Genomic DNA, 26421 nt, shown 5'->3' on the forward strand with positions numbered 1-26421 from the left:
CTCGCAACTTAAGCGCTTTTCGCATGTTTGCATCGACTATGCAGGACCTTTAAACATCGCAATGGGTAAATATCGCGGTGCAAAAATATTCAAGGCATATATTTTAATTATAGTGTGTGTTGTTTCTCGAGCTATTCACATAGAACTAGTCTCCGACCTAAATTCTGAAAGTTTCATAGCCGCTTTTCGGCGTTTTGTATCCAGACGCAGAAGCTGTCTCAATATTTACTCTGATTCGGCCACCACTTATGTGGGTGCCTACAAACAAATTCGTGAACTCTCGAAGCATGCAGCGGAGCATTTAAAAATATGGTGGTTTTTTAACGTACCTGCTGGGCCTCACCTTAATGGTCTAGCAGAGGCTGGCGTCAAATCTGTCAAGACGCACTTAGTTCGAGTGGTAGGAGACCAAGTTTTAACTTATGAGGAGCTCTACACTTTACTTACCCAAATTGAAGCTCTGCTGAATAGCAGGCCTATGTGGGCACAAAGTTCCGATCCGAATGATTTAGCCCCACTTACTCCTGGTCATTTTTTGACACTAGAACCGCTAAATACGGTTCCTGATCCTGATCTGTCCCATTTAAAGCTCAATACTTTGTCCCGCTGGCAATTGATACAAAGATTAAATGTTGATTTTTGGAAAAGATAGCAATTAGAGTATCTTAATACCTTGCAACAAAGGTCAAAGTGGACTAATCCCACCACTAAGATTGAGCTAAATACGTTAGTCATAATTAAAAATGAAAATCATCCTCCTATTCATTGGTTATTGGGACGAATTGTAATGTTACACCCTGGCCCAGACGGCCATGTAAGGGTTGTCACAGTAAAAACTGCAAATGGGCTCTATAAGAGACCAATTGTTAAACTATGTCCTCTACCGATACGGAGTTCATAGCATTATTAGTACGTAGCAGAATTAAGCTTGTTTGCGTCTTAAGGGAACTGGAAAATAATTAGGATTACATTTGCGAGAATCGAATAGTTTTGTTTAAGTTTTTTTTGCTCCGCTAGTACATTTTTTCCTTTCAAGTATATATTTTTTTTCTATCACACTTATTTTCTGTGAATTTTGGAAATTTCCGTAGGAATAGTATTTCTTCTTAAAACATGCGTTTTAGTGGGCGGAAAATGTATACGCAACTTTTGAACATATTAAATTATTTTTCGTCTTTTAACTACGTAATTTCAAATTTACATTAACCATACAAAGTCAAGCTTGGCGCCGACGTCGAATGGTCTATCAAGAGTTTGCGTACAAAAAAGCAAACCGGCAACTTAAGCTTTTGCCGTTGCCATGATCGAGGCTCCAGACTTCGTCTAAAAAGTGCTTCTATAATTTCCCCAAACATATGGGAAAAGTTTCTAAAATATAATCTAATTTTCATTACACACCACTAATACCAAGTCTAATGTGTTTGTGCCGAATATAAGTGCGGGCCCGCCAGAAGAAACTCATTTATTTCATCCAAGTGCTCCAAGAGATCAAGGTAGGTGCCATTTTTAATCTTGGTGCTGTATGGTTCGGTTGAAAATTTTATTTTGGAAATTAATGTTAAATTTAGGAAAATGAACCCTTGCCTATATAAGTAATAAGTCCACTCAATCGCCGTAATATAACAACAACCGTACAATGTCCATTATGCAATCAGCAATTTCATCCGTTTTGAGACTCTTCAAGGCGTACAAGAAACAGTATTTAGAAAAACTGTCCACAGCTACGAAAATATGAGCAAAATCGTCTTCAGTCTTAGGTAAAGGTCCAAAACAATCAATGTGAAGAGTGTTGAATGGAATGTCAACTTTGTTTATTGAATGGATTTCATAGCTGGATGGTTTAGGGATACGTTTTCGGGTGAGGTAGGTTAAGCACGCGTCAATATACTTTTTAATGAATGTCCTCATTCTTGGGAACCAAAAGTGAGAGTTTATACTTAATAATATCTTATCTAAACCAACATAAGCTTTACCGTCATGATATTCCTTTAATAATGCATAACGTGCATTTTTAGGCACAAAGTATTGTGTTACTCTTTCCGAATTTATCTCACTTAAATGGCACAGAGTACTACCAATCATACAAAACTGAGTTTTATCAAGCTCGCCATTGTTTAATTTTTCTTTAAGTTCCTGAGTTTCGCTGTCTGTACTTTGTTGTACAAACAACCAACCGTCAGGCATTAGGCTAAACTCTGCTTCGCTTGCACTATCAACAATCTCAGAAATCCGATTAATGCATACTGATTTTGGTGGATTGCGACTTAAATAATCCACATACGACATCTGATTACCCGCCCTATGCTCAATAATAAAATTAAAGTCCTGTAGGTAAATCCACCAACGACTTACTTATACTGAGAGCTTTTTAACGAGTTGCAATCTGTGACCAATTTGAATGGAATACCTACAAAATAGTGTCTAAACTGTTTCAGTGCGTAAACCACGGCTAACGTTTCCAACTCGTATGAGTGGTAACGTGACTCGGCATCAGATGTGGCTTTACTGAAATATGCAATAACACGCTTAATCCCATCATGGATTTGTAAGATAATGTCTCCAAAACCATGACTACTGGCATCCGTATGCAGCTCTATAGGAAGATTGGGATCAAATATGGCTAAAACCGGTTCATTTGACAAAATATTAATGGCATATTCAAAAGCCTTAAATTTTTATCACCCCAGCACCAAGGTTCATCTTTCTTTAGTAAATGTGATATTGGTCTGGTTTTAACTGAAAATTCGGGGACTTGCGGAAATATCCCGCGAGACCTAAAAACTGGCACACTTCTTTAACATTTGTCGGGGGTGACAGTCTTTAGAGCCAATGTTTTTGAAGGGCTGGGTTTCACATCACCTTTGCAAATTAATCTGCCTAAATACTCAATTTCTTCTTTTAAGAAACTACATTTATTCATCTTTATGGAAAATCCGTGAGATCTTAAAGTCACAAAAACTTTTCGTAGATTTGTTAAGCCTTCTTCAAGGGTAGTAGACGGAATCAAAATATCGTCTAAATACACCAAAACTAGACCTTTTGTAATTTCATCCTGTAAAGCAAGATTTATCGCCCTTTGAAAAATGGAAGGGGCATTCGCGAGGCCAAATGGCATACGCAAATACTCGTACTGGCCGTCGGGTGTAATAAATGCTAATTTTTCTACTGATTCAGGATGAACTTTAATTTGATGGAAGCCATATCTAAGGTAGTAAAATACCTACAGCCACTTAAACGATCAATTTGATCGTCGATGCGGGGAAGGGGAAATCGATCTTTCACAGTGATACGATTTAAAGCCCTAAAATCATAAACTAGGCGTGGCTCACCATTTTTTTTCTTCACCAAAAGTACGGGACTGGCATATGGTGAGTGAGATGCTTGAATTATGGAATTATTCAAAAGATCTTGAACTATATTTTGCACTGTCTCTCTTTCAGTGACTGATAGACGGTAAGGTCGATATTTAATTTCCTTATCTGATGTAAGGCGTATTTTGAATTCCCCAGTGGTAATTAATGAAGGGACCTTATTTCCACTAGTAAAAATATCTTGTGTCAGGCCAAAAATGTTAAATTCAAATCCGGTGGCGGTAAATAAATATTTTAATTTTAATATATGGGGCGTTTACCAATTTTTATTATAAAAACAATATTAATCAAATAAATCAAAAACCACGATACTTAAATTACTTGTTGATTATGTTGATAAATATGTTGATACATGTAGTCAAGTGTAAGATGACATAACGTACGTACCTGGAAAAAATAAATGTGTTGAGCAACCAATTTCCTAATTATGTTATTTCATTTAGTATTTAGATATTTTGATTATTAAAAGATTTAAACATTTGTAACTAATTAAATTATTATTTAACAGCTATTTATTATATTTGAAATATTATTACGCATTATGTTTGTCACCCACTAGCGCAATATAAATGTGCTATTAACTGCTTAAACAGATAGTAAAATAGGATATTTGGAAAGGTACAGTTTCATACTATAAATAGTACAGGAAAACGTAGTTTGCAACATACAAATCTGTAAGTGGCTCAAACACTCCACAATACAGAAAGATGGCTCTGTGGCTCAATCACTCCACAATAAGCAACTGAAAATATTTTATGTAGTTTAAACAGGTCTTAAATGTTTTATGTAAAATATTACTTTTATCTTGTAAAACACATATATTTAAAATAAAATGTTGAAATGTAAATAGCAACAACAATAAAAATAGGAAATAAAAAAATAATGGAAATTGGATATGCTCCGTGAGAAAACTCACCAGTATAAAAATAATCCAAAATAAGGCACAAGCACTTAAAACAAATAATATTCACGCACGCTACTTTCACTTTAAAAGTCGAGTATGTTTTAAAAAGATCTTTTAAGCAAAGTTTTGATCTCAGGGCTCTTAGACTGGATGTTTATAAGATCAAACCTCAAGTATCGAATTACTCTTGTATGGCTTGTCCATAAATTCTTTCTTTTTCTTAATAGTTATTGCGGCGTTAAAAGAAATGGGACGAAGTGTTTAGTCTAGTTTAATATTTTTTAAAGGAGAAAAAAACTACATCTTACACTTGAAATTCATCAAATAAAAAATCAAGTTGATTTTAACTAAATCCAAACCCAATTCAGGGGACTGAAAATGTAAAGACGGTACACACTGATTGTACGTAAATATTATGCCTAGAATGCTCAAAAAATCTAACCCTATTATAATATTACAACATATTACGTCATTCGGAACAACAAATATTTTTAGCACAAAAACTTCTTTATTTAAAAATATTTTAGTTTCGATAGCATATTTAGAATAAAAGGAATTATCATTGCCTACTCCCTTGATTAATTTTTGTTTCAAAATATGCAACGAAGATATTTCCTTAGTTTTATCTTCGCGAATAAGCGAAACCTGAGCGCCTGTATCTAATAATACTTCATACAAAGTCCCGCCGATATTAAGAGAATATAAACAAAACTTATCAGTATTTTTATATTCACAAACATTAATGTGTTTGGATTTGTCACTTTTTTTATCCTGGCGCAATCTTTTAAAACAATTTTTAAAAGAATGTCCAGTTTTCTAGCAGAAACTACAACTATTTATTAGATCATTAATAGTGGAGTAAAAACGGTGGAAAAATGTTTTTTTTTAAGGTATAACCACATGAAACCTATACAGGATCATTGATTGGGCCCCTGTGCATGAGAAATAACCAATTACGACATATTTTGTGGGGTCAGAAATTTTTTATCCCGAAAAATGTCAATAAATTGTCAAAATGTTATATTTATGTTTTTTTACACATACCACGCGATAACTTCGAAACTAATTAGCTTATAAACATGAAATTTTTTTTAATCGATTGGAGACATACAGGCGGTTCTAACAGTACTAATTCGTGTCCCCTGGTGAGCTTATTTTTTCTTGGAGAATAGAGTAAACTCAAAATTTTACTTTTATTGCTGCATGATTTTCGGTAAGCGGGAAACTTTTTTGTTTTAAGGAATTTTACCATAGTATCTGCATATAAATTAAATAAAAGATATTCAAAAAGTTTTTAAAGTAAAAACCAACCTTCGATGACAAATACTTTTAGAGCTATCGTCACTTAAAATATTAACACGGACGCGCGGCGATGCGCAATATACTTACTTGGAGATGCCCACAAAATGTTGCACGGTACCGCGCTCTCGATGTGTTTTGAAGGCCCGTTTGGGTAATCTCCTGACAAATTTGGCGAATCGATAATTTTTTTTATTAGGAACGCAGACTGCACTGGAATTACACTTATATTTTTAATATTAAGTTAAAACAGGAATTGCAAAAACAAACATTTCTTTGACATGAGAATTATACCATAATTTTAATTGGTATATACATCTAAAAAAATGGATCATTAATATCTAACATATGTAATAAATTCATTCTATCATTTAGTACCTTCTTAAATGTTGCTTAAACGCATCATTTGTAGGAGGCAATTCTGAGGCTGATCGATTTGACTCTTTTGTTAAATGCACCTCTGCAATATGCAATCAAATGTTTTTATTTTTATATAGATACAATAAATACATTTGGCTCAAATTTATTGCTTCATCTTCAAGCAAAAATGGCAGATTTTCGAGCCCCTTTAAATTATCGATGTTTTTGTATAAAATGTCGAATGCTGATTTTTTACCTATTTTAAATAGTGCACAAGTAGTATTACATCCAGTTAAACAATGAATACTTAATAATTTTTTACAAACATCTTCTCCCAAATTAGTAACAATATTGTTTATAGTTAAAAAATGTTTGTTCTTACTTTGGCCAAATTAAAAAAAAACATTACTTTTGGCCATTTCTGGTGTTACAGAATAATAATAAATTAACAGAAGCAAAACATCTGTGTCACCGGATTTTACAAAAATAGTATTGCCAATATTTTTTTCTGCCAAAACATGAAGGATTATTCTTGTGTCAGCTTCCTCTTGGTTGCTAGTTAAATAATCAATTTTTCTTGGTATTTCACTTTTATTAAGCTGATAACAAAGTTCTGGATTTTCAAACCCTCCTGCTATGATTACAGTTTCGTCTTCGCTAAGTTTAAATTTCCTACTTCGTTTATAAAGTAGTTGGTAAGAAATAGTAACAATGATTTTTTGTTTGACGAGGATCGAATAAATTCCCTGAATTGGGACACTTTTCTAGTACCAGCAACTTTAAACTTTGCACTGAAATTTCCACGTTTAAGTCTTTCGGCATTTTTCAGAGAATTACTTTTATACGTATCAAAAACAACAGTAATTCGTTTTGAGTTATATTTTCTTCCATCCCTTAAAATTTTGTTCATAAAAACATTTCCTAATTCATTAAATGTAACAAATGTTGTGGCTTGTAATTCTTGAATTGCAACCATACCGTCAATAATATACTGCCGTGCTAAGAAAGAAGAGCATAAGTCGATTTTTTTCAAATTTCTGTTTTTTGCATTTTTGGAATCTTTTGGGATTGACTGATCATATAAAAAAAAAAATTGCCAAAAAAAAATTTTTTAAACGATTTTTTTTAATTAAAAAAAGCACAAGTGCATACTCCATTAAATATTTTTATTCAAAAACATAAAAAGAAAAGCATAAAGACCAACTTTGTTCCTAATACATAAAAAGAATGGCATAAGTAACCATGAACATGGGCACTTATGCTGTTCTTTTTATGGAATTAGCTCAAACCATTTGAACGTGTGTGCTTCTTGTGCCAGCTATAGCCGCATATGCTTTTCTTTATATGTATTTACAGGCCCACATAATTTGTTGAATAAGCGTTAGTCGCAAATTAATAATTGGTAAGAGACGACGGACGTTCGTGTAGGTGGCTTTAATTTGTTTTGCTCTGGTTTCTCATTTTGTTGGTGTTTTTTTGTTGTTTATGCAATTGTGATGGAACGTAAAATGGTAAGTAGTATTAATGTTTTTATTATTTTTTTTTAAGTGATTACAAATCAAATGATTGCAATTAAAAATATTTCATGCTTTTATCATAATTATGGGACTAAAAGTTGGTATTAAGACATAGGTTCTTATCATGTTTTACCGAAAAATTTTTAGTGCAGCTACTAATTTTAACTATACAGGGTGTCTCAAATTCGGGGAGGGTGTTTACATACGGGATCTCGAAAACCGCAAGAGTTACAGGGCCGATTAAATGGAGGCAAAATTGTGCGTTTTGGACTTTTGGAAGAAAATACCTAACGTTTTAAAAAGTAATAAAATCCCGAATACCTAAAATATATCCTGGATTTATAAGTATTCGAAACTAATATCCGAGATTTCCGGGAAAAACACGACATTTGACTAAATGGATTTTATTTTGTATAGACTTTATTCTAAGAGATACCTACTTGAATTTCGTAACTCCTTGTTATGTAAAACATGTACTATAGGAGACTTAAAAGTCATGTCCCTATGCTGTGTCTTACAGTTGGCATTCTTGCTAAGCATGCCTTAATACTATCAACAGGAATGGTCCTTTCCATATTGACATTTTCATTTGACAATTTTCCTAAGCGCTAAGTTGTCGTGTTGTGCAGTTATCCATATAACCTGTAAGGTGATGTGTAGGGACATGACTTAAGTCCGATAGTACGTAAGTACCACATATTATCATTTGTGAAAATTTTGTTGCAGAATATTCCATCAACATGAGTTCTTGACATCGGATGTACTGAATGTGAGTGTACAAGACATTAATTTATCTGTTTTTGAAAGATCAGACTTAAACGAAAATATCGAAAACGCCGATCCCAATATTATAAGTAATAAAGACAATGTTAGAACCCCAGAGGAAAATGTCGAGAATAATATCGATTTATCTGAAAGTGAGGTATCGTCAGAAGAAGATTACTTTGCTGTGGTTGCTGGTATGAGAAAAAGAAAAAGATATGTTCATTCCAAAGAAGAACGTAACAAGATTAGAAAAGCGAAAAAAATTCAATCTTACGTTGTACGGCCACCTTGCAATTGCCAAAACAAGTGTAAGGAAAAAATTATAAGCGAAAGAAGATTGGAAATAAATAAAAAATTTTGGGCTTTAAATTATGAGTCAAGAAAAACATTTATATCAAATATGTGCGAATAAAGTTTAGTTAAAATACGTAAAACAAAAAACCACAGTACCTTTAAAAGAAATAAAACCATTTATTACTTTTTAAAGACATCAAATAATGAACGAGTTAAAGTATGTAAAGAATTTTTTGCTGGTACACTTGGCTATAAAAAAAATAATGGTTCTCTATTAAAAAATATAACACCTCCAAAAGACAAAAGGGGAAAACATAATAACCAATTAAAAAAAGTAAATACAGAGAATATAAATTTACATGTAATGTCATTTTGCCCTACAATATCGCATTATCGAAGAGAGCATGCCCCCAAAAAGCTATATTTGCCTAGTGATTTGACAATAACAGGTATGCATACAAACTTTTTACAAACTTATGGTCATTCGTCCTGCAGCTATGAATCTGACCGTAAAGTAGTTGTGAATGACCTTAATATAGCATTCACAAAACTAGGGCATGAAGAATGTGAGAAGTGTGAAGCTCACAAACTTCATGAAGTCTCTCATTCGGAAAATGAGACCGATGAATGTGGTGAATGTTCTAACCATAAAATCCATTTAAAAAGGGCTAATGATGCTCGACAAAAATACAGGGCCGGCGAAAAACTTAATTCATCTAATGACTTACATGTAAGTGTGGACTTACAAAAAGTTATTATGTTGCCTCGTTTGGAGGCGTTTAAAGAGGTTATATTCACTCTCCGAATAATTGCATTCAATGAAAGTTTCGTTCCTTTGGGGAAATTTAACAAAAAAAGACCGCCATTTGCTGCAATTTGGCATGAGGGAGTGACTGGAAGAAAAAAAGAAGATATCACTAGCACATACCACAATTTTTTAACCACTTATGCGAGGGACTATGAAAATATAGTGTTTTGGGCGGACAACTGCACCACACAAAACAAAAACTATTGCTTGTTCAGCTTTTTAATTTACATTATAAACTCAAATGAAATATGTGCAAATACTATAACATTTTGTTATTTTGAACCTGGACACACGTTTATGGCAGCTGATTCCTTTCATCACCTTGTGGAAAAGCAGCTTCGAAAGCAAGGTCGAGTTTATGATTTTCAAGATTTTTGCGATGTAGTTCAAAACTGCAGTTCTGTTAAACCAATCGTAAAAGAGATGAAGAAAGACGATTTCTGTCACTGGCCATCGCTAAGCTCTACTTACCAAATTAAGTCCAAGTCGGTATCGATACGAGATTTTAAAGAAATATCAGTTAAACGTGGATCAAAAAGCTTATATTTTAAAAAAGAAATAAATGGGACAGAAGACATTTTTGAGTTTTTACCAAAAAAATTTTTAAAAGGAAATTCTCAACTAAAAAAACCAGAACCTTTGGATCAAAATAAAGGCATATCTGTTGATAGAAAAAATACTATTAATAATAAATTACTTAAATTAATGCCAGAACATAAACAAAATTTTTGGAAGGAACTGCCAGTTAACCAAAATAATCAAAATATTCCTGTTGATAATGACGAAAATGATGAATAAAAGCTGTTCCAAATAAAACCCAAATTTTAACATTTAATTAGACTCTAAGGCATTTTAATTTAAAATTAAGTTAAGCAAATATTTTAAGAGAATAAATCTTATGTTTTTAAGTAATAAATTTACTGTACTAATCTCTATATGTATTTTTCCTTATAAATTAGTAAAAAAATATACTTTTTTATTATTTAGGCTTCTTTCAAATCATACAATGCAATTAAAATCAAATAGAGCTTAAGCCTATTTTACTTTGTACGTTGTAATCTGTATGGGTTTATAATACTTACCAAGAAAAGCATATGTACCGATTAGGCGATATATGCTTTTCTTTCTAGGGATGTTGGCATAAAATAAAAATTAGATACCCTTATGCTTTTGTTTTTTCTTATTTTTGAAAGAACTTTTACATATTTAGAGATAATATTTTAAAGATATAGTTAAACACATGCAAGGAATTCAGTAGGCAAAAAAAAACCGTAGAATTTGCCATAAAACGAAAGACTTTTAATAAAATACAAAAATAAAACTTTAAATGCGTTTTTCGCAAAAGTAGCAAAATGGTACTTATGCTCTTCTTTATTAGCACGGCAGTATAGCAATCTACATTGGGACATTTATCCATAGGAGTGGTAAACGATTCAATTTTTTTGGCTAAATCAGATTTTGTTGATTTCCGCATTGATTCGTCTTCATGAAATAAGGATAATGGAACCGATGTTAGTTCATAAGATAAAATATTTTCAAGATCCATATCTTTAAATTTAGTGGCAAAAACAATTCTGCGAAACATACATTCTGAACCAATGATTTTTTTATTTGAGTTAGTTTTTGTTTTTTCAGAAGTAAATTTAAAATTTTGTACTTTTTCTCTCTTAAGGGAATGCAATCTCTGAAATTGCAATATTTGAAAGTGCTTGAGTTTAGTGAGCCAGTAGTTATAAGATCTAAAATAATTAGTTCCAGAGTTTTAATTTCTTCTAAAAAATTTTCATAATACTGTCTGCTTAATTTATTGGTTTGACATTTTTTTATCAAATTCTGAACGTCTTCTTTCAATAAAGATGATATTACTTGGGTTCCCGGATTTTCCTCTTTATACCACTTACATAAAGATTGCCATGCAATTTTTCAGGATTATTCCATAATATCTCTCGAGCTTTGAATAAATGGCCAAATCTGCTGTTATACAAATGTGATTTTGCTTTAAAGTGTCAGCTATTTCTACTAATCGTACCATCGATGTATGTATATATCGTGTCATATTCGGTAGGAGGGTTATTAATAAATGGCAAGTAAAATATAGTGGAAACAGAAATTTGGTTATCAGCCAAAATGTTATTAAAGTCGGTCCAATTTAAAAATATTTTGTTGCACTTAATGCTACGAATAAGTTGCCATGCAATTCGAATCGAGTCGTTTGTTCTATCCAGAGTTACAGCTTTGATAGAGGGAGGCTCTAGACGCTTTACAGGTTTTACGTATTTTAACATATTTTGAAAATTGAAACCATGTTCTTCGGGTATTTCTAGTGAATATGCCCCTCCTCTAAAAACATTTTTTTCTACAAAGGTGATGACGCTGGATTTTTTTTGAAACAAAACCATTGCCATGCTGTGGGTGGTGTTTTTTCCACTTAAAGTATCTTCATTCAAATCGAAGTTATCGATACTGATATATAATTACCCTTAACGTCATCTACAACTTTAACTCCAGAGGGAACGTATAACTTGGGTTATTATTTATTTTTTGATTCGCCAAAGCAGTTGTTAATTGCCTTATGTCATTATAGGAACAGCTGAGTCCAATTTCGGATAGAGAGTCTAAGATTTGTTTACTTCTTACTACGTGGTGAATGTAAAGTCCTAACCCAATTTGAAAATAATTTCTTTTATATTTTTTGTTATAAAGCCCCATAACGATGTTACACGGTACTACTGCTTTGGTGTCAATTTCGACATTATCTGGAGTATTGTAAAAATCATCATTTATCAACCATGATACAAATTTTAGAAGCATATTGGGAACTTTTCTGAAATTCGGCTTGATTTATATCATCTGGACTGGGAAAATAATTATGTGAAAATTTAAAGTCATGCATGTATTTTTTTAAAATACCGGCTGCTTTATGAAGAATTAATATTTCGTTTTCTATATTACCGGTATTAGTTTCTATTGGCCTCGCAGAATAATTTTCTTCAGAACCACTCGTTTCCGAGCTAGCAGATTCATTATTTATGTTGGACAATCCACCAGAGACCTTATCTTTGTTTTGAGAAGCCCTAATATTTCTATCTGCAATATAGCCACAATAACAGACTTTGTGGTATTTTGCATCGTATGCAAATAGATCATCATAACCAGAAAGCTTAGAAATCATGTTGATATCATTCCTTTTTTTTGCAGCAGCTAATATTTTTGTGTAGGTGGACTTTCCTGTACCTGTAAAAAAAGTTAACCAAAATAAATACCCCCGCATATAATAATATAATAATAAGCAGTCTTGTTGCAGTAGCATAATAAATCGTGACTAAAAAAATGTGAGGAGCTCAACCATTAATATTTCAAGCATACACCCTTCTTGCGCAGAATTTTCAATACAATAATAGATTTATATTAAAGAAAAGAATAAGTTAAAGTGCAAAAAAATACCTGTTTGTAATAGCTATCAGTTGCTGATTTTTGCCCTTTTTGCCGGTTTTATCAGGCATATTTTTCGAATATCGAAGCCTCTGTTGTGGATTCTGCTTTGAGATGAACAAGCTTCGTTGCCTTCATTTTCGACAATTTGGGACGTATACTCAAGATTTTGTAGGCTAGATTTTCTACAAAGTAAATAATATTTAACAAGTTTTTTCTTTGTTAAAATATCATCCTTTTTGCCCAATATATTCTCTTGTCTTTTTTCTGCAGCACTTATTAATGTTTTTAAGCCCTGGATTGTAGGATTTTGAACTACCAGTTTGTCACTGTCGCTTACAGTTTCTCCACAAATTAAACACTCCATAATCAAACAATGTATAATTATTTAAATATTAAATAAATTAAACACAATTTAAAGAACTTGAGGCGCGTAATGAACTGAACGCATGAACCAACAGAAAAATCATAGAAAGAATCAATAGTATCATAAATCAATGTAATCATAGAATCATTCTATTACACGCAAAACAACAGTATTCCACGTAACCGACTTATATTAGCAACGCATACGTAACGGCCAAAAAGTGCACTACACGGGCGCGCGAATAATTACAATTTTAAATGCCGATATCTTGAAAACTGTATGTCACAGACGGTTGGTTTTTATTTTAAAAACTTTTCTAGTATCTCTTCTTTAATTCATATGCAGATACTATGGTAAAATTCCTAGATACAAAAAAGTTTCTCGCTTACCGAAAATCATGCAGCAATAAAAGTAAAATTTAGGGTTTACTCCATTCTCCAAGAAAAAATACGCTAATCAGGGGACTTGAATTAGCACTATTATGACCGCCTATATATCTCCAATTGATTAAAAAAAACCTCATGTGTATATGTTTATTAGTTTCGAAGTTATCGCGTGGTATGTGTAAAAAAAAACATAAATATAACATTTTGAGAATTTATTGACATTTTTCGGGATAAAAAATGTCTGACCCCTCAAAAGATGTCGTAACTAGTTATTTTACATGCACAGGGACCTAACTTATAATTCTGTAAAGGTTTCATGTGGTTATACCTTAAAAAAAAATGTTTCGAGAAGGAAGCGACTTCTTTTCTTGTTTTTACTCCACTATAAAGGATTTCGAAGTACCGGGAGTTGGAGTGACATCCCGTTCACGTTTTACACCTCGCTCTGGACAAGATATTTTTCGGTGGCCTAATTTTCCACATTTAAAGCATTTCATATTATTTATATTACCAGATGAGACATTATTGTTAATATGAGCAATATTAACAATAATATCTCATCCTTATCTTTGTTTTAGTTGTCACGTCGATTATTTGGTTTAGACTGAATACGTGATAAATGAGCAATCAAAAAGTCGTATTTTTATGACCTGACTGTGTTAACTGTGCCTGCAAAACAGAATCTTTTACCCCAAAACAAATTAAACTTATCAGCTGTTCTTGAGAAAAAGTTACACGCAATAAAATTATTTTCTGTAGTTTCATGCCATAAGATGGACATTCATCAGAAGTAAACATGGTTGCGTCATGTGCTAATTTTCCAAAATTAGTACAACCCGCAAAACTTTCACATAAATCTCGCTTTAGATTAACCCAAGAACGGCGATCTATAGGAGCCCAATTAGAACCACTCACCTGCCGCCCCTTTGAAACAGTTTGCAATTCTGCCCTACTGAATTAGTAAGGATGGTCCAAAATATAAGATCCCTTAGACATAAAACTGACGAATTATTCTCTTTTCTGGAACTGCAAAATTCTCCTGACCTTGTTTTGATAACAGAATATTGGCTTCACTCAGAGGAGTGTTTTCATGTATGTATTTCATGTATTTCACTCCATGGAAGCAATCTAATTCTATCAAAACAATCATTTTATTTTACAGACTTCAATAAATTTAATCAAATGTGGAAAGAAGGTTGTTTTGAATTTTCAATTTCCTTTTGTAGAAATTTTAATTTTTAAGTCATATGTTTATATTGTCCTCCATCTTCCAAAATAAATAACTTTTTAAATAAACTTGACACTACACTGTGCGAAACTTATTGCCAATGACTTTAATAATGATTTTTATAATGAAAACCAGATACACTCTATAATGCTCAAGAATATGCTTATGGGTTAGTAATGCATGTGGATTCACCTACAAGAAGTACTGATAGTACTGAGTCAACCATTGACTACATTTGGTCAAACATTGAGAAAGTTGCGTGTACGGTATTCTGTTCTGGATATCACGAGACCGTGGTCTTTCGTTTTATTCTTAAGTCTTCTCATAAAAAATCTCTGTGTCAGTCAGGAAGAACCTGCAATAAAAAATCGTTTAATGAATTTAAGAAGTTGTGATGTAAATTGATCTCCTGATCCTATTGCAGCTTTTCATAGAGTTCTGGTAGATACCTTTAGGCATCCGTTTCCATTAAGATGGATAAAAAGTAAAAATAAAAATATGAAACTCTGGCTTTCATTGGGTCTAAGAAAATCGGAAGTAAATTAACGAGGCCTTAATTATATGCGATAGTTTTTTAAAGTTGAGTGGTTCGTTGCATGCTGCAGTAAGTTTAGAAATTTATACACAAAATTCATTAAACTTACAAAACAGAGTTACTACAAAACTAGATTGCATACATCGAAAAACTTACAAAAAGAGAGCTGGAGTAACATAAATGAGTTTCGACATAATACAGGGTGCGGCATAATTGTCTCCTTGTTTTTAAGGCTTGATAAAAGAAATGTTATTTGAAATACAGAGATTTTATTTTTTTATTTTAACATTTTTGTCCTATGTGGTTTTGAAGAGAATATCTGGCAAGTAGAGATGGGTTGCTTTATTCGTAAGCTGCTTCTTAACAGTAGCAGCTTCACCCTGCTTTTTAATAATTAAAAAAGCTGCTTCTCGAAAAAGCAGTTTTGTACTAAACGTGAAATCACGTCACAAAAGTTGGCATTGGCAACCGCGACAGAGGCCGTGTGAAGCCGAAAGCAGTCGACTATTGAGTCGACCGAAGCACCGAAGCAGTATGAACTAGTGTGAAGGTGAACTTGTCAGCGTCGGCTGGCTGTCGGGTTTATCTTACCCACAGAGCACAGACGCCGAAAGAAGCTACTTCGAACTATGAAAAAGTTTTTCTTACACCAAAATACCCCTTATTTTGGTGTAAGAAAAAATTTATATGAGATATGCGATGCAATGAGGAATGAGGGCATGAGGGCAAAGCTGTTAGATAGAATATAAAATATATACTCCAAAGAGTTTAATTACTTAAAAAAATTATTTTGTACATGCTTTTTTTTAAATTAAAAAATAATTACACAGTGCTTACTGCTTATTTTGACTGACCGATATAAAAAAAACGTGTTTCTTGTTTAAATATATTATATTATAATACCTTGATTAATATACAAAAATAAAGATTACATTCTACAAAAGCAGAAAAAGACAACGTACTAATATAATAAACAAGTATTTAAAAAATCATATATCTTAAAAATATATATATATATTTAATATAAGAGAACACCATATGAGAGAAGTCGTTTATTTCTCAAAAAAATTTTGTTGAATAAACATTATTTCCCTCACTTTTTGGGATGATAATCTACTCCTCCTTTCTGAGTTCCCCAGTTTTTGAAAACAGGCGTTCACATGGAACCGATGTGGAGACTGATCCAAATTTTTGTCGAACTAGCTTTACCAAATTTGGAAAATTATGCTCATTTTCCTTCCACCATTTCAATGGGTCAAGTTTTCTATTAAGATAAGGTTCTTCAAAATATCTCTGAATTTCAATAATGGCTTTTGCCCAACTATTTTGATAAGAAGGTTTTACTAGGGAAACCTGCTTATCAAAATCGCCCTATATTGATAGTTCCGATTCTTGCTCATTTACAGTCTTATCATTTATTGGTTATTTTGTAGAATCTCCTTTAGATTCTTCAATTTGATTGCTTAATAAATTAGTAAATAAGTTACGTGCTCTTTCACTAGAACTTTCATTAAGAAATCCAATATTTTTATATCTAGGGTCAAGAAATGTAGAGACCAATAAAGTATTGATCTGCTCTTGGTTTCTTAATCTATGCTTAATGCTCTCGTTAATATCTTTTATAATAGCACACAAGACATCAGAATATTGATTTTCACTTAAACTGTCCTAATACGGCCAATGTTGGCCTTATTTCATCTTTCAGCTCCAAGAATCTAGAAAGCATGTAAAAAATAGAATTCCAACGCGTTGGCACAAATTGAATTAATTTTTTTAAATTTTAGCTTAACTTCTTCTATTAAATGATTTATAGATTTGAAACCGTCCTGAGCAATTAAATTAATTGTGTGTGCCAAACAGCCAAAATGCCTCCACTTTAAATCTTCTACAGCTTTTTTTACATTATTAGCATTATCAGTTACAGCTAATAAAACCTTATCCTGTAATTCCCATTCTTGAACTAGACGATTTAGCTCCGACGCTATATTAATGCTAGTATGGGATCCTTCAAAGAGACATACATCCAAAAGTATGGATTTAATTTCGAAAGTTTCATCTATAAAATGAGCAGTAACGCCCATAAAGCTATCGCTATTTCGCGAGGTCCACAAATCTGTTGTTAAGGTAACTAAAATGGCCGACTTGGCCACCATTTGCTTTGTATTATTTAAAACCTCTAAATATTTTGCAGGCAACAAAGTCTTGGACAAAGTTTTTCGGCTAGGTAAACTATATGAAGGGTTTAGAGAGTCACAGAATCTTCGAAAACCAGGATTCTCTACAATAGAAAATGGTTGGACATCTATCACTATCATTTCCAAGAGTTTGTTATCTAAATTTTTTTTCTGATGAACTCCTACTTTTTTTGGAATGGCAAGCTGTTGCTGGCAATACCTTTTTGGCTTTGGGATTGTTCCTAAATAACTTTTAATTTCTTGCATACCTGTGATGGTTGTAGCGTTGGGTTAGGTTGCAGTGCTAATGGTCGATAAATCCGATGATTGAGAAGTCGACGCCGATGACAAAGAAGATGAACGTGGTGCTAGTGCAAGCTCTGCTTGCTCAGCTTGCTGTTGCTCCGTCGGCTCACTAAGCTCACTTGAACTTTTAGTTTGTTCTGCGGTTGTGTTACCAAGATTTACTGATGGGTGCTTTCGCAGAACGTGTTGTCTCAAATTTGTAATGGAAGTTTTGTGTGAAATTAATTGATTATAAAAATAACATTTTGCCATATGATTTTCTTTAGGCGTGAAAAAGTTCTAAATAATGGATGATTTTCTTTTGGAGTTCATTTCCGCTGGGTCTGAAAAAAATCGATAACATAATTTAAAAAAAAAAACTGGACTCAAGGACTTTTTGAGATTTGTTGACTTACGGTTTGCACCGACTTTTTTTTAAGAGAAGATTATATAAGCTAACGGTCCCTTATACTACCTTTAGCCAATCAACAACAAGAAGACCTTATCCATTTTTTTCAGTCCAAACAAATATTTATGACAACAGATAAAAACACAAAGTCACGGTCTCACAACATTTATTAACGGCTACACGTGTTTCACTCTACTTAGAGCATTATCAGGCCTTTGAAACACCTATTGTTGTGAGACCGTGACTTTGTGTTTTTGTCTGTTTGTCATAAATTTAACCAATCAAATCGTTGCATGCAATAAACAAAAGTCGCTGAAGGCAGTTTAAGAGACCATCAGCCTAAATCTCCCACAAAAAAAGTCAGTGCAACTAGCCGTTAATATTATTTACTAATAAAATGTATAAATTAAATATGATATAATTACAATAATATACTGTATGTCCACGAATAGAGTGTTCGTAAGGTGTTATTATTTTTATAAAATTAGCTCCAAATTACCCTGTATATTATTGATTGTCTGAGAATTATAAGAGCTTGTAATAACTTTTAATTTTAAACAACTTTTCTTAATATACGTTTTCGAAAAGAAAAGAAACTCTAGTCTTAACAAATTTCATTAAATCATCTAAAAACCATCAACCGTATCAAACGATTTTATTTATTTTTTCAACATATTCGCTTAAGACTATAAGCAGGAGCAATTGTAGCAATATATATTTCTTATACAGTGTGTAGCAAAGCAACACACTGTATAAGAAATATATATTAAGTACTTACCTAAATCGTTTTTTAAAACAAAAAAGTAATGTAAATAATAAAACTGTTAATCAAAATATTTGTTAACTGACTTAACAAACACTAACAACTTTAAAAAACACTTATTAACACAAAAGTGTATCGAAATTTAAAAAAAGCGCAATTAGACTCTAGGAATCGCCGACAAAAAAGCTGAATGCGAAATCAAGAAACAGTAAAAGTAAAACAATACAATGCCAGGGATTTCCCAGACGGCTTACAAATCTCGCTAGTTTGGCGGCCGGTGATTCCCCGCTTTGCTTTGCGATTATTATGGCGCGTCCACATTATGCCGAAAGAGGCCGATCGGCCTGTGCCGCTCAGCACGTTCGGTTCGGCATAATCGAGTCGGCATTGCATCTATATTGCTTTGTAGTGTGGACGTCCCGATCGGTGCCGGCTGCCGAATCATCATTAGTGCACTGCGTTTGGAATGTAGTAGTGTCGCTTTCCCATCTGCGTATGTTAAAAGTGTTTTAAAATCATTAGTGATGACGAAGACGTTGTTTTAGCTGCTGCTGCAGCAATCATAATTGGAGTAGTCGCTAGTAAACGTCGTTGCTTTCGCCCTCAGAGATTTTGGATTCGCCCCAGTATCCTCAATGGTAGAAAGAAGTATAGAGCTAGTGAATTTATGAAAGATTTACTACTTGATGAGGTAGATGAGTTAAATTTTGAGTACAGAAACGACGTGGGGTTCAGCAACTTTTTCAGAATGAAAATTTCTGATTTTGAGGTTTTATTGAATATGATTGGACCAAAAATCTTTAAAAAAACTACATCCTTCAGGGAAGCTATTCCTGCAAGTGAACGCCTTGCAGCCACACTGTGTTTTATTGCGACTGGAGATTCGTACCATTCATTGATGTACACTATGAAGATATCCAAGCAAGCTATTTCTCGTTTCGTGCCAGAAGTTTGTAACGCCCTTGTCGAAGCTCTTCAAAATTACGTCAAGGTAAGAAAAGTAAAAAAATAGAATAAAAAACTTTTGATTTATTTATGACACTGGAGAAAAAGGCATCAAAATAAGACTACATTATGTATTATTAAACAAACACTGTCCGGCATCAGACCTTTAAATCTAAAAACAATGTGGTTACAGATTTCTTCTTTTAAAATTGTCTTAAGAAACCATACGTATTAGTAGAAAAAGAGTACTGAAAAACAGTTTTACAAATTCAAAAAGAAAAGTAAATAATTCAAAATTAGAAAAAGAAAAATGATGTTTGAAAAGATAATCCAAAATAGTAGAGATCTTCATGTGCTAGAAAGAAGCGTTAAGTGTGTAGAGTCATCCTCATGGCTGGATCGTTCTTGAGAGTGCTGCTGGGAGTAGTTGTCCATAAAGCCATCAGAGAAAATAGATCCAGATGACGGCGCTTGAGAACATGCAGACGACGGCGACTGGGAATATGCAGATGATGGCGACTGGGAACATGCAGGTGATTCCATCATTGTATGAGTCTGATTGAGCACCATACTAGATGATAAGTGGTACGTCATGGGGAAAAATGACTTGGAATGTTTAAGATAGAAAGTTCCATGTTACTGTATGCAGCCCTAGTTGGTGCACTGTATTGTTCATACATCCCCATTTCTGCGTCAAACAGTATGACATTTTGCACCAAAAATCTGGTTCGCGGTGTAGCAAGTCTGCGTATCTTCATCACTACCTGTTCACCAAACAATGAATATTCATCTTTGTTGTCCCCTCTTTTTGACTGAATGGATCTCATGAGATTCACCGCTTCATCAAAGATAGGTGCCTTAGCAGAATTACTTAATGAAAGTTTTGCGGATTTGCTTTTGGGGGTTTTCGGAGATGTATAAAACTTTGGGTTTGAGTATTTTTGTAGGAGTCTCCGCTGCTGCCTGTTTCTCTTGAGAAGTTGATGGTTGAGTTGAAACTTGGCCTTGAACTTCTCCTCCATTTCCAGTGTCTTCCTCTTGTAAATCTTTAAAGTCCATAGTTTTGAAGAAAAAAATTCGTGAAAAATAATATTTTTTTTGTTTCGGCTGTTTAAATTGATATCACAAAGTTATTTTAGGTTGACCTACTAACAGACAAACTTAAATTTTCAAATCGACAAATTTAAAAAATAAAAATATGAACTTACCTCAACATTATCTACTGTTTTTCGTGGTTTATTCTTGTCGGTTAAGAACAACATAGCTTGCGTACCAAGCTATGTTGTTTTTGCTTACCATTGAACCATGAACCATTTGCTTACGTACGCTTCGTCAGTAACACTTCTAGTTTTTTTGCTTTCGAGTTCTTTCTTTCTTTCCCTCGAAAAATGGCTTTATAAATTTTTGATTTTTCGCTCAACCTCCTGCTTCTCTATACCAAATGAAACAGCAATTTCCGTGAGAGCGTCATGTCTTCGGTTTTTATTTTTGTAATCGGAATTTTAACTGTTCCATAATGAAGAACGAACACGATACATATCAATAAAGGCCAACGTTTCTTCGTCAGTCCACGTCATAATTCTGAACTAAAAACAAAAATTCCGAACTCAATGCAAAAAATAACGCACTGTCACCAAGTCTAAACATTTAAAAAACAAATAAAATAAATTTGCACGCATGCGACTTTCCTTCGACTGAGACTAAAGCCGCCCGGCATGTACACACTTGTGGATTTTGATTTCATTCGGTTCGGTTTTCTTTGAAGGAGACCGACTTTAGTCGGGTTAAATTCGGCATGATTCGGGCCGGCTTTCGGCAAGTCGGCAAGGCCGACCGGTACGTCTACACTAATTCGGTTTTGTCGATCGGCATAAGCCGAATGATGCCGATTGGCATAGTGTGGACGCGCCTTTACACCAGAGTATACCTGTAGACCAGCACCAGCCAATCATTAATGGGAATTTTCGCCCTGAGGCCCTGATACACATTTACACTTCATATATTATTATTTTGTGCAGATAACTCAAATTATTTTATTTAAGTTAATTACAAAAAAAATATTATTTATATATATGCATATACATATATAATTTTAAGAAATAGGTATACATAATTTATTATTGTAATAACTACATAGCAGTCCCAGCGGAAGCAATGCCATATCATTAACGCATTTCGCAGGCTACACCGCTTTAAAATAGCTTATTTTCCCATGACTATTTTAAACTGCTTATACAAAGCTGCTTTTTCGAAGCAGCTTTTCAAAAAAAGCAGTAGCTGCTTTAGCTGCTTCTTAAAAAAAGCAGTTTTGCCCATCTCTACTGGCAAGTGCCGTCCACCATTATCGAAGCACTGGTGCAGGCGACTTCTGAAGTTTCGTATAATTCTTGCAAGCATTTCATGGAGTCGCTGGACGATGTTTGAAGACTTCAGCTTTTAGGTTACCCCACAAAAAGAAGTCGCAGGGCATTAGGTCGGGCGAGCGTGCAGGCCAAGAAATATCGCCTCTTAGAGAGAGGAAACGTCCGAGGAACATTTCTCTCAATACTTGCATTGAAGCTCGAGATGTGTGAGCTGTTGCCCCATCTTGCTGAAACCAGGCATCTTGCACATTGAGTCCTGCCAAGGCTGAGGCGAAAAAATTGTGAATCATCGCTATATAGCGTTCCGAATTAATAGTAACAGCGTGATTTTCTTCTTCAAAGAAGTAAGGGCCGATTATCCCCATTTCAGATACGGCGCACCAAACTGTCACTTTCTCACTATGTAGAGGCTTCTCGTGTATCTCTCTCGGATTATCAGCAGCCCAATACCGAAAGTTTTGCTTGTTTACCCAGCCAGACAAGTAAAAATGTGCCTCGTCACTAAAAAAACTGCGCGCTGAGGTAAATTTTGAAGCATAATTTCACATGCAGCACGTCAATTGTTCCAATCATGTTCTGATAATTCCTGTGCCAGAACCATCTTGTGTGGATGAAAACGAAGATCCTTGTGAAGAATTCTTCGCACAGTGCGGTCAGATAAACGAAGGGCAGCTGCGTGTCTCCGTGCAGAACGTCTAGGTGACCGTAAAAATGAGCGTCTCAGAGTCTCGATGTTTTTGGGTGTCCGAGCTGTCCGTCGCTGTCCACCTCCTTTTTTAATAACAGATCCAGTTTCTCTGAAGTACTTGACCCACAGCACAATAGATTTTCTAGATTTGATTTCTAGGCCAGAAATAATCGTTTTTTACCCTTCGGGGGAAAAACGTGTATATATATATATGAGGAAAGGAAAATATTTAATCATCTTCCTGAGAATATTAGACGTGCTGTCTCTGTCAGGCAGTTTAGATAAAAATATCAAATAATACATAATAATAACAATACATAATAACATAATGTAACCAGCCATCCTGGGAAAAAAATAAAATTCTTTGGTCGTAAGATTCTTTATTTCGGTGCCTTTCCACTGCGAAACTTTACACGACAACTTAAAATTAAACTTATGATTAATAGACAAATTTTAATTGAGTTTTTCTCTCGAGACGAATGTTTACAAAAATTAATTATTCACACACGGTAAAAGCCGGTTGACCAGAATGACAGTCGATCGATTGAACGGTTAAGCTGACTTCAGCGATCACTTGACGGAGAGCGGATGTATTTGCATAGTTAAAATGTCTGTGGAAGAGAGCGCCACAATCGGTAAAGTGTCGGTGGTAGAGAGTGTTACAATAATAATAATAATTAATAGTTTGATTGTTATGATTTAGTCATTAGCCTACTTTTGTTGATAGAAAACTTTGTATTTCTTAACAATAAAGTATATTCTTGTCTATCTTATTACCCAAAGCATGCAAAATTATTAAGCAAAATTTTTTTCACAGCGTTTTCTTATTTATTTTACAGATACGTACAGCAAACAGCAAATTCTCCTGTCGACATGAGGGTGGGAATCCATACAGGGGCTGTATTGGCTGGAGTTATAGGACAAAGACAGTGGCAGTTTGACGTGTATTCTAAAGACGTGGAACTTGCCAATAAAATGGAAAGCAGCGGTAAGGCTGGGTAAGTCCTAGTTCATTTTTATTATATCGTTTATGACCCTAATAGCATTTTAAACCAGTATAACCATTTCAACAAGCTTGGATATGGTAAGAAAACTAGAACACACAAAGAAACAGTTCTAATATTCTTCAACACAGTGGCGGCGCAAGATCAAAATTTTACTTTTACTCTGTTCGTACATAAATATAAATTTTTTTTAATAAAAAGAATTTGGTTAATAAATTTTTTTCATGGAAAATTTAGCCAAACTCACAACTTTCATATAAATATTTAAGATATTTAAAACCTACCAACATTAAAAAAACATTTTAAATAAATAAACAGAAATGTTCTACTTTTTACACTGCTAAGTTGTTTAATTACGTGCTCGTAATCTAGCTTGGATGCTATATCAGCCTCGATAGACAGAACCGCGACCGCACAAAGTATTTCCTGTAACATTGTACTGCGAATATTTTGTTGATAAACATGCTTAGTATTCTATGTTGCCAGTGATGGCATGGCATTCCTTGTTACTTAATTTTAACAGAAGAAAATAAAGTCATTCAATAAATTGTCATAATAAGCAGAAACTGAGTTGCATTCTTTATTATAAAGCAAAAGAAAAAGTGAAACTCGTTTAATAACCAAAACTATTTTGTACTATAATTACACTAAATACTTATAATTAATATTTTTAATTTGGATTCTTTAAATCACCAAATTTCCACACACAGCGGCAACGCTGCAGATTTTTCCCAGAAATATTCTCGCAATAAAAGTATTTGGCAACTGCGCTCGTTGTTTTTTTTTGGATGGTGCACTTTTCGTACAGTATTTATATTAAAAGAATGTTTTGAGTGGTTTCACTGCGTTTTTTTAAATTAATATTAAGACTAAAAACTCCCTTTTTGCTGAAAAATCATAAAGATGTCTGAAGTGGGTCACATACATTGGAAAAAATGAAATTCAAATCGTTGCTTTTACAGGCGAGTTAGGTGTCAATGGTGTCATCCTTCTAGATTATAATATTATAAAAGACGGCATATTTGTGAAGTATCTATTAAGTATTGGATGTCAAAAAATTAATAAAAATATGTAATTAAGTATATTATTATAATCTAGCAAATTTATTGCTTATTCGAACCCAAAATGCCGCAAAAATAGTACAGTAGAATTCGTCTTAACCGGTCACCTGGGGACTGCATACCTGGCCGATTGCCGTTTTGGCCGGTTAATCCGAAGTGTACATAATACATATTATATTATGTTCATTATCTATGTTATCTACATATGTACTCGTATATGTATTAAAGAGAGTATTACACATATATATGAACATAATAAATATAAAATAATGGAGAAATATTCTTTATATAGTTATGTATGTATGTTTAATATGTAATTATTTTTTTTAAAAGTCTGTGATTTTCTTCTGTTTTTTAACCTTCAGTGAATTTCTGAATGCGATATCCCTCCATTTTCTAATCACCAAAACGTCTAATGCTGTTGACTCATGTTGGTGCTCAATGTATTTTAATGCAAGTTCCATTACATTTTTGGCTTCTTCATGAGAAATCGTTTTTTCCCCTTCAATGTCACTATTCTCATCATATTCCTCTTATTGCCTCGATTGGTTCTTCGGTAGCTATATCTATCATTTCTTCATCATTCAAAAATTCATTTTCAAGGTGATCGTCACAACTTATCATCTAATTTTCCACATCTTCTGGTTGCAATGCTTCGTTACCCGTTAACTTTTGAAGATCTTGTAGAGTGGATTTGTTTTCTTCTTCTTCAGTCTCTGCAATATTCGAGATCGCAACTAGATTCTCAACATCTGGCCAAAGTTTTCTCAAAGATTTAATAAACGTTGAAGAGGGCATTTCTTGAAATGCTGTAGCTAACATATAGATAACGTCCTTGATATTGATCTTTTTGATGACTTCTAAAAGACCTTTGTCTTCACTCTCCGAGTGTTGCAGAATTTCAGAAACAAGTTTACGCCTGTATCGTCTTTTTAAACTTTCGATCACTCCTTGGTCTATTGGTTGCACTAAGCTTGTCACATTAGGAGGACGATAAACTAATTTTATGTCATCTACATCGCAGTCATGAGGATGGGTTGGAGCATTATCTAACACTAGAACTGCTTTGATAGGCAAGTTAACACTTTTTAAATATTTTTTAACTCTTGGAACAAACTCTAAATTAAACCACTCTTTAAACAGGTCTGAATTCATCCACGCTGATTTTTGTGACTTATAATTGACCGGAAGGGACGATGGATTCAAATTTTTGAATGCCCGTGGTTTAGCAGACTTGCCAATAACGAAAAGAGGAATTTTATGAGTTCCCGCTGCCTTCGAACAAACGGCCACTGTAATACGTTCTTTGTTCTTTCTAAAGCCAGAGGCAAACTGTTCATGACTGCCTAGAAAAGTTTTTTCTGGTAACATTTTAATGTTTAGCCCGGTCTCGTCCATACTATAAACTTGTTCTGGAGATAATTCCTCTGTTTTAACCATTTTACCAAACTTAGTCTTGAATT

The 26421-nt window shown here is 33.6% G+C and overlaps 1 protein-coding gene across 1 annotated transcript in view; it reads left to right on the top strand.

Moving 5' to 3' along the window:
- The window catches only part of LOC126739042 (adenylate cyclase type 3), a 1002544-nt gene that overhangs the window by 623197 nt on the left and 352926 nt on the right, over positions 1–26421 (top strand). Inside the window, exon 8 of the mRNA XM_050444560.1 lies at positions 23733–23891. Coding sequence (XP_050300517.1) covers positions 23733–23891 — 159 coding nt within the window. The remainder of the gene's footprint in view (positions 1–23732; positions 23892–26421) is intronic.

Source organism: Anthonomus grandis, chromosome 8 (genome assembly GCF_022605725.1).
Source record: "Anthonomus grandis grandis chromosome 8, icAntGran1.3, whole genome shotgun sequence".
Classification (NCBI taxonomy): domain Eukaryota; kingdom Metazoa; phylum Arthropoda; class Insecta; order Coleoptera; family Curculionidae; genus Anthonomus; species Anthonomus grandis.